Source organism: Asterias amurensis, chromosome 2 (genome assembly GCF_032118995.1).
Source record: "Asterias amurensis chromosome 2, ASM3211899v1".
Lineage (NCBI taxonomy): Eukaryota > Metazoa > Echinodermata > Asteroidea > Forcipulatida > Asteriidae > Asterias > Asterias amurensis.
In genome coordinates, this window is record NC_092649.1 from 7,965,383 (window position 1) to 7,983,776 (window position 18,394).

The 18,394-nt window shown below is 39.0% G+C and overlaps 1 protein-coding gene across 1 annotated transcript in view; it reads left to right on the forward strand.

The window, feature by feature from the left end:
• Positions 1 to 916: 916 nt before the first annotated feature.
• Positions 917 to 18,394, forward strand: part of LOC139933967 (sodium- and chloride-dependent GABA transporter 1-like) — a 45,024-nt gene continuing 27,546 nt past the window's right edge. Inside the window, exon 1 of the mRNA XM_071928217.1 lies at positions 917 to 1,781. Coding sequence (XP_071784318.1) covers positions 1,466 to 1,781 — 316 coding nt within the window. The 5' untranslated portion in view covers positions 917 to 1,465. The remainder of the gene's footprint in view (positions 1,782 to 18,394) is intronic.

Genomic DNA, 18,394 nt, shown 5'->3' on the forward strand with positions numbered 1-18,394 from the left:
CCTCTTTTCAAATGTAATATTATTAGTGCCGTCTGCTGAAAATGAAAAGAAAAAAAGGTTAACTTCACAGGCGAGAAGTTTCGAAGGTCGAGAAAAGGTACACAGTCCCGATCCTTATGAAAACAAACCGTTATTTCCTAGTCCTAAATAAGGGTGGAAATAAAGGTTAAAAGCAACCTTGCCAGTGAATAACAATTAATACGGCAACGGTGAAGGATTGAGTTACAACTTTTTATAATCCGTTCCCTACAATGAATGGTACATGTTTCAAAGGAGGTTTTTTTTTGTGTTTGCATAATCTGACGCAAGGTCGGCGAATCACGAAGTGGATTCTTTTGGGGATTATGTCCTCGCGATTTGACTACATGGAAAGAAAATTTAAAGTGCCCCCCTGCCAAATAGTTGTTTTGTTTCTTTCTTTGTATCTCTCTCCATCCGTTTATCATTTATAAATAGCCATGGCTATTCTCCCTCTTTTTTTACCCTCCCTCTCTCTCGTTTTGCAAAGTTGTCCATTACAGCATGGTTACAGCATAGCTAAACCCTAGCTCTATGGTTACAGTGAACCCCTGGTAGCTCCAGCTGTTGGGATAACACAATTTGAAACAGTTTATCCCAAGAGCTTAGAGGACACGCCATCCCTGGCATGATGGTTGATATAGGACACCACACCGCACAGCGCACCGTTTGGCAATCAATGGCTGATGAGATGTGACGACACGCTCAATCTCGCGATAGTTTCTCGCCCCCGTCCAATCAGTAAACGACTACCGACGTCTCGTGCGGGAGACTATACGCAAGAGTCCTGACGGTCAGGATGATGAGAGATGTACTGCTGTTTTGCCGCCACTGTTCAGTGGGAAGAGACATTTGTGAAATCACATCGTTCGAGATAGTGAAGTCGTTTTCTACTACTCCGGCTGGAGGGTAAATCGCAGAGAGCCGATTCGAGGCGCAGAGCAGCACCGACGCATTGTGTGTATGCGAAGTCGTCGTCCAGCGGCTTGCTTGATTCCTCTCTCCGAGTGGATGTGGGACCTTCAGGGTTTTAAAAGACCACCCTGAAAAAAAAAACCTTGCTCAATCTTATAGGTGTGTCGAGGTTCTTGTAGCAACACACACGGCGGTTGTCCACACACAACGGTTGTGGTCTGATCTGTAAGCCGGGGGGATAGTAACACACATCCAGGGGTGTGCGGATTTTAAGGCACTTTTGATCCAGTACCTTTCGTACCCGTCGTAAATCCGGCATTTGATGTTTACATAATACACAATAGACGTCGGCATCGCTACTCGACCGTCGTGCGAAGCCAGTCGACACTCTTGATGCTGACTGGTTGTTTGGTGTGATTCCTAACCCGTCTCTCTCTCTCTCGCTCGCAGAAAATTACATCCGTCGAAGAGTTCCGAAGTCCCCCTCTGAAGTTGTACGGCGGATCTAGTTTTATTCGTACATCGCCGAACCATGTCGATTGTGGCAGACCCACCTCCGAACTCCCTGGGTGCGATTCACGGGGAGGAGGACCAACAAAGTTTCCCCATGAACGACAAGGATGGAAACTGCAACGCCGTGGACCACATGATTGGAGACGGCAAGGAGATGAGTCGCCTTGATCCTGAGGGGGATGGGGTGACGGAGGAGAGCACACCCAAAATTCCGGAGGGGGGCGAGAGGGATATGTGGTCCCGTAATATTGACTTTATATTCGCCTGTATCGGCTATGCTATCGGATTGGGCAACGTCTGGCGGTTTCCTTACTTGTGCTACAAGAACGGTGGAGGTAGGTTTAACAACCTGTAATTCAATTAATAAATTATTGTCTTGATTCTTTTTTTTTATATTAACCGCAACTTGTCAATGTATTAGACTCGTATCCCCATTGGTGCATCCTAACATAATTATGCATTTCACTATCAGCAACAATACATTCATGTGGACATGTTTGCGAAGTTGGTCATCGAGGTTGCAAACAAATCATGAAAGAAGAAACACCCTTGTTGCATAGAATTGTGTGATTTTAGATGCCGGAGGAAAGCTTAGCTTGGTGAACAAAAACCCCGTTCTCTAGAACTACATTACGTTTTATTTATTTCCTTTATTTACCCAGGGTAAGCCAAATCAGTAAAAACTGGTTTGCATTTGGGCTGGTTTCCATAAAATCACATAATAAAATTACGATATAAAAGCGCATTTTTTTATGTAAGACTTTTACGGAAAATTAAAAGCAATATACACAAAAAATGAAGAGTAAAATATTACTTAAAAGGAGGTAGTTTATCACAGTGATTTATAATATCAACAGCTCCCCATTGCTCTTTAACAAGTAATATGTTAGGGTCATTAACTTTCATAGAGCTGCTAAGCACCAAAACTTGCTTAGCATGAAATGTCTGCCTCGATAAAAACAGGACTACCAACCAAATTTCCACATGATTTTCAGGATGAGCAAACATCAGCTGAATACCAGTAACAAGCAATATGCAACAAAAGGACACTTTGTTTTGTTGGTAATCATGTTTTTATCAAGGAAGAAATTTCATGCCAAGCAAATTTTTGTGCTTAGCGGCTTTATGAAATTGGGCCCTGGTGGGAGTATTTACCAAAAGTACAGCACCCAGCCTGAAAACAGTTCTCATTTGATCAGCAACATTTCAACACACCGTCTGCCTGTAAATGTGTGAATCAATCTCTGTTGTACCTCGATATTGACTTTACGTGGCGATTATTACAGTGAACAATTGAGAGGTGTTGTAAAGACAAATTGATTATTTAAATATCACATTTTTTTCGTCAGTGAGGTCCAAGGTTTTATGAATTATAATATTCGATATTATTCTTTTAACAGGTGGATACCGTTGAACAATTTTCATTGATAAAAAAAAATAAAAAAAAAAATAAAAATACTACAGCAAACATACTATAATCGTTGGTATAGATACACTACAGCAACTTGGTGTTAAATACTACACCATTGTCATATTATTACAGCATCTTTACTAAATATATGAATTTGCTAAAGGGTGTTAAAATAACACAAATTTCTGCCCACATAATTACATTTGTGTTATTTTAACAGTTATTGTACCTTGTAATGAATCGATTCGTGTTTCAGCAGGTCAGCACAGTATGGGTGATAGAAAGCAACCACTTGGATATACTGTTAACTCCACCCCTTTTTGGTTTACTGTTTAAAGGCAGCGGACACTATTGGTAATTACTCAAAATAATTATAAGCATAAAATCTTAATTGGTTACTAGTAATAGGGAGAGGTTGATAGTATATAACCTTTTGAGAAACGGTTCCCTCTGAAGTGATGTAGTTTTCGAGAGAGAAGTAATTTTCCACGAATTTGATTTCGAGACCTCAAGTTTAGAACTTGAGGTCTCGAAATCAAGCATCTGAAAGCACACAACTTCGTGTGACAAAGGTGTTTTTTCTTTCATTATTATCTCGCAACTCCGACGACCAATCGAGCTCAAATTTTCACAAGTTTGTTATTTTATGTACATGTTGAGATACACTAAGTGAGAAGACTGGATTTTGACAATTACCAATAGTGTCCACTGCCTTTAGTCTCGCGCGAATTCAGACATTTTGGGAACCATACTCATGAGACTTGCGTGAGTCTATTTTCAAGACAAACTGCGTGGTCGGATATTTTTCCCTCTCACATAAACAAAGTACAAATATTGAACCATGAAGCTCAATGGTTGAACCGTGTCTGCGTGAAACACAAAAACCGCCAAATTTGACATCAGTGAGCGGCAGACGTGCAATTCGTTTTCAACCAGATCCGACACTGTCACAAGTCGCTACAAATAAACAAACCTTCGAGAACACCGTGTATCGCTGAGACCTGTTATATACCATCGATTGGAGCCAATACCGGGGGCCTGCTTGGTGTGTTGAAGGGGTCATGGTTTGGCTCCTATATCATTCAACACTTCGCATATTTATGGTGAAGGCTGTATTTCGGCTCTCTGATGGTGACATAAAACGTTTACAGACAAAGAAGTGCAGTTTAACTTGTATAATCTTTCGTCAGGGGAGGTTTTGGATCATTTTGTACTTTCCACTTGTTGAGCTGAGTTCCAGTATAAGGCCCACACTCTTAGTGTTCCAATGCAGGTCTTAAACCTAGTCTTAATCCGTTGAGGTTCTAGTCAGATCTCAAATAAATTATACAGTCTCAACTCAAAGTTAGAGCTATACAGTCTCGACTCGAAAATCGAATCAAGTCTCAGTCAGTTCTTGAGGGCAAGTGCTAATAAGTCAAGTCTCAAGTTTAATCTTGACAAAAGGTCCTATAGACTATTAGAATGCAGTCTCAACTCAAACCACGTCTAAAGTCTTCATCCCTTTGAGTCAAGTACCAAATCAGATTCCATGTGAGGAAGGTAACCACACCTCCAGTCTCAATCCCCAGAGGTACACATCCCTGGTCCCCGGCGGCTAAAGTCTCAGCTCAAACCTCGAATTAAGTCTGAAGTCTTTTGCGATGTCAAGTGACAATGAACTCTTAAATTGAGTATTAAACTCTTTTTTTCGAGGGCTACAGTCTCATCTCAAAATCAGACAAAGTCTTAAGTTCTTGAGGTCAGATGAGTCAAGTCATAAATAAAGTCTTAAATGTATCAAGTCTTAGGGACTGTGGACTCCCTGATCAAATCACAACACAGCAGTTTATCATCGAGGTGAGGTGACAAGTCAAATCACTCATTAAGTCCCCGTGCTATAGTCTCAGCTCAAACCTTGAATCAAATTCAGTTGGTCCTTGAGGTCATCAAGTCTTTTATCTCAAACTAAGTCTCAAGTCTGTTGTCAAATCATTGAGTCAGCTATTATGTCTCAACTCAAACTCAACACTCATGAAGTTTTCTACAAGGCCCAATCATAAATTAAAACTTAAGTCGGGCATCAATTCTTCGACAATCGAGTCTAAAAGACATTGGACAAGGCTTTTCAGTCGTATGTTGACACAATATGGAGACCGCCAATAAATTATGGCTATACATAGATCGTTGGTTCAATTCCCGCACTATATTCAATTTGTCTTCGATCACCCCAAATAATTTAATATAATATCTTCAGCCATCAAAGTATTAATATATTGTGTATTTTAAAATCAAAAAAATTAAAATCAAAATATCCTTTAAACCACGCGTCCATGTCACTTTCGATTCGATCTTACTAGAGTTTGCTGGAGGCTACCAGTTTAAAACGTGAGGAATTCAGAATCATCTGGTGCATCTGTTTGTTTTCCGCATCAGGAATTCCTTCCAGACCTCGGGGGTTTGTTTGATTTTTCAACAACATGAAATAAGAAAACCGTTTATCTCCATCAAGGTCGTGCACCCCGAAAGCCCCTGTGCTAAATTGTTTATACCTTAGCCCTCTAACATTAAAGGGTTGGGTACTTTTTGCAGGACAAAAAAAACCACAAAATCCACAGATTTTCATTTAACTTACACGGTTTGAAGATAATAATGGCAGATATAGCTTCCCTTGAAATATTACTTGCTGAGGTGTTGTAGTTTTTGAGAAATGAGTTAAACAATGCCACGAAAATATTAATGTCTCGGCGAGCATGTACAATGGATTTATGAGACTCTTCTGAAAACATTGCTCGAAGATTTTCAATTTTACTCAAAAACTCGAAGACTAATGAAGCTGAGACCTCTACATGTAAATCATAGTACAAACAATTAATCTTCGCATTGAGTAGGTTAAAGGGAATATATTATCGCCAACAGCTTTACCCATGCACAAAGGGTATCAAAACCCTTTAAAGGGAAGGTACACATTTTGGTAATTACTCAAAACCAATATTAACTTACAAACTGACATGGTAACGAGCACTGAGAGTTGTTGACAGATATACAACATTGTGAGAAACGGCTCCCTCTGAACTTGGAAGGAGCATAGATTTTGAGAAAGAGGTAATTTCTCAATGAAATAATAAAAGACTTCTAGCTAGAAGTCTTTTATTCCTATCTAAAAGCACACAAAATCGTCCAACAACGGTGTTTTTTTCTCTCATCATTTTCTCGCAATTTCGATGACCAATTAAGCTCAAATTTTCACAGGCTTGTTATTTTATGCTTATGTTGGATAAACACCAAGTGAGAAGACTGGTCTTTGACAATTACCAAACGTGTACCTTCCTTTTAAAGGTATTATACAGCTGACATAATAATCATTTTGTTGGTGTGATGTGATCGACCATTATACCTGAAATAACAAACATGTGAGTCTGTTTTGTGAGTCAGGAGAAATTAGTGGGGGAAAAAACATTATTTAAATCACAAATAAAGAACATTAATTGTGTTTTACCCAATACACTGAAGGCACTGTATGCCTGTTCCCAGTCGGTTTTAAAGAGTGATGTGAAAAGGTTATTCCTCATTACCTGGGCAGGAGTTTGACCCATGCCACAGCAAGTTCTCTAAGAATTCGGGGCTGCATTCACAACCCAAATAAATATATAAATAAATAAATAAATAAACAAACAAATACATTAGAACAAAAAGGTGGTGACTCTGATTGTAACGTTTTGTTATATTTATTTATAATAAAGTGTTAACTGGAATACAGTTTCCCACCAACGGGGGAGAGGGGGGGGGGGGGGGGTGTTCATTTTGAATGGGGCACGTACTCAAATAACTACTTATTGACCTTATTGACATCGATGTTTTCCTAAATCCAGTTACAGCGCAGGCCTAAGGAGACTTATGCTCAAAAGATTATGCATGAAATTGGCTTCGTAGTCGAACATTCAGTAGAAATCACAGTAACCTTTTCTCGTGTTCACTACTTTTTTTTTTTGGGGGGGGGGGGGGGGCTTAACACACGGTGTTTGAAATTCAAATGCCAAGTAAGATCTGATGAAGCTTCCGTATCAATTTCAACCTCCTGTTTGAGAACAAGAAATGCGGAAAACAAAACAAGTAGCCACTTAACGGCACTGTCACACCATGGCGTATTGCCTGAACGTAAGCCAACGTATGCGAAATATCGAAAATACGTTGGTGTACGCTGATATAAGTTTGGGGTAAGTTGGGGATACGTCGTTTACGTTAGGAACATGCTGGGATACGCTGTTAAAATTTTGAACACGTCGAGCCCGCGAATTTCTTTTGGAGCATGTTCAAAATTTCTCGGCGTACTCTGAACGTGTGCTTCATACGTTCATAGAACTATGAACATACAGTACAATGTAGGCCTATATACAAACAAAGCATGTATCAAATGTCTACTCGACAGTCACGTAATCGAATACGCTCCCTATATGATTGTAGGCTTTCAGATGAACATTTTCATCTTTGTGTCATTCGTATTGATGTGCAATGTACATTATTTCTTTTATCATTCAGGATTTATTTTTGCATATTTAAATGTGGGGCGGGGGCAAATGTTGAGCGTGTCCCACCTGGAGTATCAACAGCATAAGTCGTTGAACTTTCTCTCGCTGGCAGTGGTCTCATCGAACTGGGGTGGGATCTTCCGCTCTCGCGAGAGAGAGCACATCCAATAAAAGATTTGCATTTGTATCCAATAAATGGTTGCGTTGCAGGCAGCTGTGTCTATTTGGGCGTCAAAGCTTAGAATTATAAATGGTGAAATTTGTTAAAATCTATTTTCCATTGGATCATGTTCATTTAAAGGGGGGTACTAAAGAGGTAAGGAATCTATGCTTTATATTAATGAGAAATGAGACCCACAATAAGAGGTACAATTTATTTCTAAAAACCTCATTTTCCAATGGATGTAGTTCAATTTGGGCTAGAGGTAAGGATGCATACTCGACAAATGACAAGTTTCCTGCTGCAAAAAATACAATCTAAACTATAAGACCTTTTCCGAGAGTTATTATCTAATTTTACCAAAATTTCTCGTCAGGCGCCGAATTAACTCCGCATTTTTGTTGTATTCAATTTTTGTTTTATTAAAAAATGCAATACTGTATTCAATTCAGTTCAGTGAATTTACTTCAATTTTAGTTCCATTCTCAGTATAGATGAAAATGACCTAGACCACTGTGGCAAACGTTCTTGCCAATATTGCCGCGTGGAACTTCATGCGTGGTTGACCTTCTCCTCATCTTAATCAATATCGAGGCTGCATGTTCAAAAATAGTCTGAACCCACCTCGTTGGTGAAATGGCAATCATTGCTAATTAATACAAGGAATGCGACCAGTGGCAAAGTGGTCATGATTAAAGATATGTGCTTATTAAAGGTACAACTTCCTAAATTTTGAATCAAGAATTTGATTTTATGAGACGGAAAAAAAACATCTACTCTTAATGTAAACATCTGGTAATCTTTCTAAACTTAAAGGCAGTGGACACTATTGGTAATTACTCAAAATAATTATTAGCATAAAACCTTACTTGGTGACAAGTTATGGGGAGAGGTTGATAGTATAAAACATTGTGAGAAACGGTACCCTCTGAAGTGCCACAGTTTTCGAGAAAGAAGTAATTTTCCACGAATTTGATTTCGAGACCTCAAATTTAGAACTTGAGGTCTCGAAATCAACCATCTAAACGCACACAACTTCGTGTGACAAGGGTGTTTTTTCTTTCAGTATTATCTCGCAACTTCGATGACCGATTGAGCTCAAATTTTCACAGCTTTGTTATTTTATGCATATGTTGAGATACACCAACTGTGAAGGCTAATCACTTACCAAAAGTGTCCACTGCCTTTAATGCCAATCAAATCTTTTGGTAAGAAACCTATACCCCCTGTACAGCAGCTTTCGATAGTATAAAGCATTCTGAGAAACCTTTATTTTACGAAGTTATTTTTTAAAAGATATCAGTTTTTATCCCCCAAAATTTGAATCTGATGAGCATTTCTGTCAGTAACGTTTCTCAGATTGAGTATACCTGTTAGGGATTGTTCTTCTTGGCGTGGATATCGCTCCGTGATTTTCGGCTATAATCTCAAAAAACGCGACAACCCTTTTGAAATTAAAGTTTTACATGTTAGTTTTAAAGTTTTATAGTACACTTCTACATAAATATGGGACTAAAACCAAACCAAACGTATTGTCTGTAAGGCTCGGTTCCGGTGAACGTTCCAATGCCAAGGCGCCATGCACAGCGAAGCGCCGAATGGCGTCATTGTGCCTGATTTCCCACATACCTCGCTTCGACGCCATTATCCTCTGGTGATTGTTTCAGTTTATTAACCCGCAAAATAAAGATCAAATTCAAGCACAGACCCAGCGATCTTATTAACATAAGATGTTGGGTAACAGGATGTGTACCGTAGGTAAATGCTAAGCGGGAATTTTGCAGGGAACCCGTTACCAACAACAGTACAAATCGCATGGCGTTTTAGCCGATAACCCAGTCCCCTAAAGCTTTTAAAAGCAGACCTTGTCAACGCTCGGTAATGTTCGCACGTGAAGTGATCATTTTTCGTGAAACATGCCCCCGGTCCTAGTCAGCTTACAATAAATTATTCAGACAGTTGAAAAGTTGGAGCCTTTGGGAATAAATATTTATGCTACGAAGAACAATTTATATAATTCCAAGTGACGTCTTAACCCATTCACATTTTTGACAACACTTCATTTTGATTGGGGGTGTGCTCTATGGGTTTACGTGTGACGGTGTGAAGTGACTAAACATTGACAAACTTGTTGAACTGCTGTGAAGTACCGTACCTTAAACGCGGTCTTTGATTTTTTGAAATAGCAGGCTGACATTACAGGCTCTGGACACCTTGGATAATTGTCAAAGAACCAGTCTTCTTCTCACTTAGTGTATCTCAACAATTGCATAAAATAACAAACTTGTGAAAATTTGAACGCAATTGGTCGTCGAAATTGCGAGAGAATAATGACAGAACAAACACCTTTTTTAGATGCTTTGAATTCGAGACCTCAGTTGATACTCAATTCAAATATTTTAGTGAGACTTACCTCTTTCTTAAAAACTACATTACTTCAGAGGTAGTTGTTTCTTACACTGTTTTATACCATCAACAGCTCTCCATTGCTCGTATAAACCAAGTAATTTTTTGCTAACAATTGTTTTGAATAATAATAATGAATAATTACCAATAGTGTCCAGTATCTTGAACTACCTTGGGATTTCATATAACACCTATTTCTTTATGTTTTTGCACATTATTGTTTTAATTTTTTCGGTTGAAAGACCGGAAGAACTGGATGTTTGGAGAAAGTCCAAGACTATTTTTGATGATATATTTACTGGTTGTCGTCGACAATTAATATCAGTGTAATAAAAAAATAATTCAGTGTGGCTTTCCTTGAAGCTGTACGCGTCAATGCAAAGGGCGTTGAATGCAGCAGACCCAGTGGGTCGCCTTATGCCATTACGTCGTATGACCTGACTCGGTACTGTGTTCTGCTTCGTTGAAAACGCACGATTAAATATCGTGTCAACTATACACTTATATAGTTACCGATTACAAAAATAGTTGTGATAAAACAAAAATTTGCACCAGTCATTATTATTACTTTTATTAACAAAAAAATGTCAAAAGTACTCTTTTCTAATCATAACGGATCTAGACTGTCCGATAATAGACATTAGCATTGGTGACGTGACAGTTTGTTCCTTTTGCAGAGTAATGGCAAACCATCTGTGTCTCTACACATTCAACTGTCGGAAATACACCTAGAACCTATAGTTGCATTGCATTGCAATAACCATACCGTGACGTCATCAGACAGAAGTTTAAAAAATTGTACTCGAGACATACAGAACTTCAAATAGCGTAAATGCATAGTTTGGCGGTTCAATACGAAGTACAACCTGCCTCCACGAGGCAATGGCCACTCCACACCATAACATAACATAACATAACATAACATAACATAACATAACATAACATAACATAACATAACATAACATAACATAACATAACATAACATAACATAACATAACATAACATAAAAATACATAACATAACATAACATAACATAACATAACATAACATAACATAACATAACATAACATAACATAACATAACATATACCATAACATAACATATACCATAACATAACATAACATAACATAACATAACATAACATAACATAACATAACATAACATAACATAACATAACATAACATATACCATGACAAATACAATTTATAAGGCGCTATTCAATCAAGATCTATAGCGCACTAGAAAGAAATTAACATGGGAAAAGGTCATTCTTTGGGACTTGTAGAAAAGGGTAACAGATTCCCCAATGACAGTAGGAAGATTGTTCAAAATCATTGGCCCAACAAAACTGAAAGCTTTTTGACCGAGAACTTTGTTTGCTCAGGAAAATTTCAAGCCGTGCATGCCAAGTTTGGTCCGAAGAAATCTTGGAGTAGTGTGGAAATGTATCGAGGAGGATTGTTTTGTTTAAGCATTTTAAAACAAGAAGAGCTATAATGGATTTGTTCTCTAACTGGTAGCCAATTAAGGTCCCTAAGTGATGGGGGTAATAATGCACTCTCAAGGGTGTGGAACATATAACACGAGCTGCACTATTTTGTAAACCAGTCTGATTAACACTGTCAAATTGACGATCACACCGTCCAGACATTTGTTCTGATGTTGTCAATGTCTATTGCACATTTCTATTATTTCTTCTTCCCAGTAAAGATTGCAATTATTGCGTTGATTAAATGGCGTGCAGTGCGTTCCCGGTGGCATGGGGTGATACACGGCGGGGTGTACGGTAAAGGTACAGTCGGTCTTTGGTCGCAGTGAATGCGCTTTCAATGAACGGATATAAATAGTCCTTTCATTATACACAATTAAAAAGAACTACTGGGAATTGTCCACGCCAGCCCCTTGCTGCTGTAATTGGTATACACGACTGACGGTGGAAATGGATTATTAGAGAATGGTGTGCCCGTAAACACCCAGGGGCCGTTTAAGACTCATTAAAACATAATATTCGCGCCAAGAATCAACCTGAGTGCCAGTGACACAGTGACACTTGAGCCACAAGTTCAACTGATAATATAAATACAAAGGGTTTTCAAAGTTTGGGTTTTGTTCGTCGGGCACAGGGTCCTGCTTGCCATAAATCTGTGTATGTTTCCACCCTTATTTTATTTGGCTGGCATTTCTGCCTCTTGAACAAAATGTGGGGTTCTTGTTTATTTTATTTGCCAGCAGCAATCTCACTTCTCTTGTACTTAGTTTAACAGAATCCATCAACGGAGGAGTACAGAAATTTGACAGGATATAAGGGACCACATTAGTTCTTAAAATGTGCAGTTTTTGTTTATATCTATCAGTGAGAATCGCCCTTTCAACGGTTTGCTCTTCCCGCTGGTGTCCTTGCTCTTTCGCTGGTGTCCTTTTGGCAACCTTGATTATTAGAGCTCACACACAGTCTGTGTGAAGAACGGTGAGACTGCGCATGTTCACTCGATCTTAATTAAGTTATCTGCGTTTCTAAATTTGTCCATTTACCATAAACTACACTGAGAATGTTCTGGCACATCCATATTGGATCAGTCATATCTTGCCCTGTCTTTGGCCTCTGTTCGACCAGTGACGTAACCTGGGGACAGCAGCCCCCCCCCCCCCCTCTTGCTCTCCAACGAGCTCAGAAAGATACACAAAAGAATTGCTCGATTTAAAAAGCCTCCAATTGAAGGATGCGTTCGTTTATAGCTTCCCCGGGTCGACCCCGGTGTGTGGCGTATTTTCCAGGACGAACGTGTGCAGATAATTACCCACATTTGTCCTGGAAAAAAAACCGCGACACACCGGGGTCGACCCAGGGAAGCTAGACGAACGCACCCTATGTATTTACCCCGCCCCTCAAAAAAATGAAATCAAATAAATAGAAGTATAACATGAGTAGGGTAGATGGCCTTAGGTTTCGATCCAAACCGGAAATTCAGAGGCATAAATAAATATAAATAAATGAATTACTAATATGAAGGGGAAAAAAAGCAAGTTAATAAAAACAGCCTGGTTACGCCACTGCTGTGGAACCAGGTTCGAATTCCGTCTATACGTTGCCTCGAAAGTAGATGGGTTTTCAGTCCCCGTTATAGATCATGATCGCGGTGTTTTTCATTCAAAATGCTTTTTTTTCCCTCCAACATCTAAAACTGAGCATCCTCTTCGCGTTCCCTTTACAGGTATCCTCAGGCTTTTGGGTCACAGTGCTATAGTCGCTTGTTGATGGTTCATTGGTTTTAGTACGAGAAATAATATTTGAAGTGAAGACAAAATAAAGGCCACCTTTGGTAATTGTCAGACCAGTCTTCTCACTTGGTGTATCTCAACATGTGCATAAAATAACAAACCTGTTAAAACTGAGCTAAATTTGTCGCCGAAGTTGTGAGATAACAATGAAAGAAAAACACCCTCTTGATTTTGAGACCTCAAAATCTAATTCAGAGGTCTCGAAAATTACTTCTTTCTCGAAAACTACATTACTTCAGAGGGCGCCGTTTCTCACAATGTTTTAAACTATCAACCTCTCGCCATTACTCGTTACCAAGTAAGGTTTTATGCTAATAATTATTTTGAGTAATTACCAATAGTGGCCACTGTCTTCAACATAGTAATAAGGTATTCTAAAAGGGTACATTTTACTCTAAAATTAAAACAAAACTGTAACTCCCAAGAAACCCATTAACGCCTGTTGCAATCATGTTTTCTCACAAGCTATTTTACTTTGACATTTTGTTCAAAAAAACAGAGACCGACATAATCGATGTACTGTACCGTGCTAACTGTGACAATTGTTGGTGTGGGAGGGGACAAAAGTCTGATAACTTTGGGGGTTGTTATGCTACACACTTTGCTTTTCATCACAACAAAAACCCAGAATGGTATTGATGTGCATTGAACGCATTGTAATATTAAACTAGATACTGAACGACCCCTGTTGACGTCTGTATAATGTAATTTTATGTAACATCTATTGGATGCAGTCACGGACAATAATTGAGCAGCATAACTTAATTAGTGCCAAATTACATCAGAGAGAAATTTCTATGTCTAGATTAAAGGCAAGTTAAAAAACCAATTTGACGTAATGGAAAGTGATGCGTGGAGGGGGGGGGGGGGGAACTGTGGCTGGAAAATGCGGGAGGTCTTCGAATGTCAAGGCTTTAGATTCAGAGAAATTGGTGCATGATTTCTACATTGAAATCATTAGTCATGCATCATCCTTCATGACTGTTGATTATTGTGCATAATTTGACTTGTTATGGTATTACGTGCAGTTGTTCGTGAAGTCTGCTGTATGCTATTAGCAGCGAAACAGATAAAATACACGTTAAATTTGCATATAGATTTGGGAACATTAGGGGTTTATTAAGCCCTTACAATATAGTATTTGTTTGTTGTGTAAGCATTGTGTGCTCAGCTCAATATTTTTCCGAGTTCTATAAGGAAAGAAATATTCACAGACATCTGCTTTAGAATGAAAATGTCGTGGGTTCGAATCCCACCCGTGTTATATGCCTCTGGATGTGCATAAAATACTCACATACTTTGTTAACAATACTTTTCAAATTTCCAGACGTGTTTTAAATGCAGTGGACACTATTGATAATTACTCAAAATAATTATTAGCAAAAAAACCCACTTGGTGACGAGTAACGGGGAGAGGTTGATAGTATACAATATTGTGAGAAACGGCTCCCTCTGAAGTGACGTAGTTTTCGAGAAGAAGTAATTTTCCACGAGTTTGATTTCGAGACCTCAAGTTTATAGAACTTGGGGTCTCGAAATCAACCATCTAAACGCACACAACTTCGTGTGACAAGCGTGTTTTGTTTCTTTCACTATTATCTCACAATTTCGACGACCAATTGAGCTCAAACTTTCACAGGTTTGTTATTTTATGCATATGTTGAGATACACCAAGTGAGAAGACTGGTCTTTGACAATTACCAATAGTGCCCAGTGTCTTTAAAGATAATATACAGAATCCTTACTGCTTAAATTTGTTGTTAAAACAATCCATTTCAAATGGAAATTTTCTAGCTCAAACACGAAATGGAAACACAAGCCCAGGTTCAATTAAAACCAAAATCATCACACCATTGATTTGACAATCTTTGGCTCGTGTATGTTATCAACAAAACTAAATCTTAAATTTCAATTATTTCTCCGTTGGTTTTGTTGCGGAAAACATTTCTATGATTAAAAACCTTGAGAATTTTATTATGCGTCCGAATCCAAGTGAAAAGTGGACAGAATTTTCTCTCCAATTTTGGCCGTTAAGCAATTTGCTATAGTGGTGTAAACACCGAAGGTCAGAAGCGAAATCACAACCTTTTCTGTTTAAAGGCTCTGGACACTATTGGTAATTGTCAAAGACCAGTCTTCTCACTTAGTTTATCTCAACATACGCATAAAATAACAAACCTGTGAAAATTTGAGCTCAATTGGTCGTCGAAGTTGCGAGATAACTATGCAAGAAAAAAACACAATTGTCACACGAAGTTGTGTTCTTTTTGAGACCTCAAACTCTAAATCTGAGGTCTCGAAATCAAATTCGTGGAAATATTTACTTCTTTCTCGAAAACTACGTTACCTCAGAGGGAGCCGTTTCTCTATCAACAGCTCTCTATTGCTCATTACCGAGTTAGTTTACGTTCCAATAATTTTTTTATAGTACATACCAATAGTTACCACTGCCTTGGCAGTGGACACTATTGGTAATTACTCAAAATAATTGTTAGCTTAAAAAATTACTTGGTAACAAGCAATGGAGAGCTAATGATAGTGTGAAACACTGTGAGAAACGGCTCCCTCTGAAGTATTTTTTTTTTATAGTTTTTTATTTATTTATACTTCACCATTTAAGCATTGTTTAGGCATCTGTAAGCATTCAACATAATTTGTGCAACAAGGAATTTGCAACTTCGCCAAAACCAAATTTTCACAATGTTCTTTATGCATGTTTGGACGCACCAATGGAGAATACTGGTCTTTGACAATGAGCAAATGAGGTGCCCAGTGCCTTTAAGAAGCACAGTATGCGGATGACGGAGAGTGCTGAAGGACCTTGTATAAAGGAAGCCGTTTCCGACCCTGCTTTACACAGATTCTTGTCAGTGACTGTGTGTTCCCGCCATAAATGCTAGAGTATAAAAGAGAACGCGGTTCTAACTGACTCTCAAACGAGAAAAGCGATTCGGTATCTTGATTTGCAAAAAGAACGTGCCGTACTAATAAAAACTCGGCCGGCGCTTTCTTATCAGTTGTCGGTTCAGTTTTGAAGATAAAGGCCGTATCCGAGTTGGCTACAGCTATACGGCTACGGCTGTTGCTAAGGGTGTTTGTCCTTCATCTGAAGGCATGATGACGCGGAAATTTAGCCGTAGCCGTATCCGAGTTTGCGGCTACAGCTATACGGCTACGGCTGTTGCTAAGGGTGTTTGTCCTTCACCTGAACGCATGATGACGCGGACATCTAGCCGTAGCCGTATCCGAGTCGGCTACAGCTATACGGCTACGGTTGTGGCTAAGGGTGTTTGCCCTTCATTTGAAACGCATGATGACGCGGACATCTAGCCGTAGCCGTATAGCCGTAGCTGTAGCAGTCAATTCGGGACATGCCCTTAAGCTCTGTTCAAATTGGACTTAATTTGGGTAATTAATTAATTTAATTTCTTTCATACATATGTTTGGATTACAGTGAGAATATACTGGTCTTTGACAATACCCAAGGTGTCCAGGGGTGGACTCGACCAGACTCACCTGGTAGAAACTCCAATTCCCTCTTAAAGGCAGTGATGGACGCTATTTGGCAATATACATGTACTAGAAATAATGGTTAAAAAAAAAAAAATTATTGGTAACGAGCAATGGAGAACTGCTGATAGTATAAAATATTGTGAGAAGCAGCTCCCTCTTAAGTAAAGTATTTTTTTTCTCGCTCACAACATTTAAAGATTTAAGCCTCGAGGCCTTTTATTAGGCATCTGGAAGCACTGAAACTTTGTGAGAAACGGCTCTCTCTGAAGTAACTTAGTTTTTGAGAAATCAGTAGTTTCTCACTAAAATATTTGAATTGAAATCAAGACCTCAGCTCAGGTCTCGAATTCATGCAAGGCAACTGAAAACACACAACTTGTGTGAAAAGGATGCTTTTCCTTCCTTTATTTTCGTACAACTTCAATGACCAATTGAGCCCAGATTTTCACAGATTTATTATTGTATGCACATGTTGGGAAACACCAAGTGAGAATACTGGTCTTTGACAACTACCAAATGTGTCCGGTGTCTTTAACTCTGAGGGAATTTGCATTCCCCCCCCCCTCCCTTCGCTCCCAGCAGCGAGCAGGGCATAATGAAATTACTACGTCTCATTTGACTGTCCGTCTCACCGCATCTTGATGTTTTCCCGATTGAACTGATTGCATTACGATTCGAACCTCTCCTCGATTTTGTACTCAACTGATCGGTTTATCCTTCCACCACATGAACGACGAGAATTTTAGTTTTGTTTTAAAGGGAAGGTATATACTGAGTGTGTTGGAGAAAACGATTATAGCAAACTTATATAAACGCACCACTGTTTCTAGGACTCCGTTGTCGTTTGTTCAAAACACTTAAGATTCATCTTAAGATGAGTTGTCGATCAGTGTTGCCATGGTTATAGCTCAAGCAGTTAAGATCGATACACAGTTAATATCAATACTTAAAGACACTGGACACCATTGGTAACTGTCAAAGACCAGTCGTCTTACTTGTTGTATATCAAGATATGCATAAAATAACAAACCTGTGAAAATTTGAGCTTTAATCGGTCGTCGAAGTTGCTAGATAGTAATGAAAGAAAAAACACCCTTGTCACACGAAGTTGTGTGCATTCAGATGCTTGATTTCGAGACCTCAAATTCCAAATCTGAGGTCTCATGGTAGCTGATGCCTAACATCCATATGGAATTCGAATTGGGGTGGTAACCCTGTTTCAACCCTAGGAGTATAGGTGGTAACGCGCCCCTGGTGACAGTTGATTTGGGTCGATGGCCCAAATCGGTTGTGCAGCCTATAGTTTGGAGTGGTCGTCTGCCCTTGTACATAAGCCGATTTCTTATCGAAAAATATGTTTATTAATAACAAGAAAGCTTTATATCAGAAACCCTGTGGCATTATCCGTCGTTCAGCGCGTATGTTGGAGATGACTGTAAGGGCCAGCCGTTTATGGATTGACGACACATTATCGATCAATGGTACGGCAGGCCTATTTTAGTCTGCAGGAGCCCAATTTCAGAAATAAAACAACTTTTGCTTTACACTTAAAGGCAGTGGACACTATTGGTAATTACTCAAAATAGTTATTAACATAAAACCTTACTTGGTAACGAGTAATGGGGGGAGGTTGATAGTAGAAACATTGTGAGAAACGGCTCCCTTTTCGAG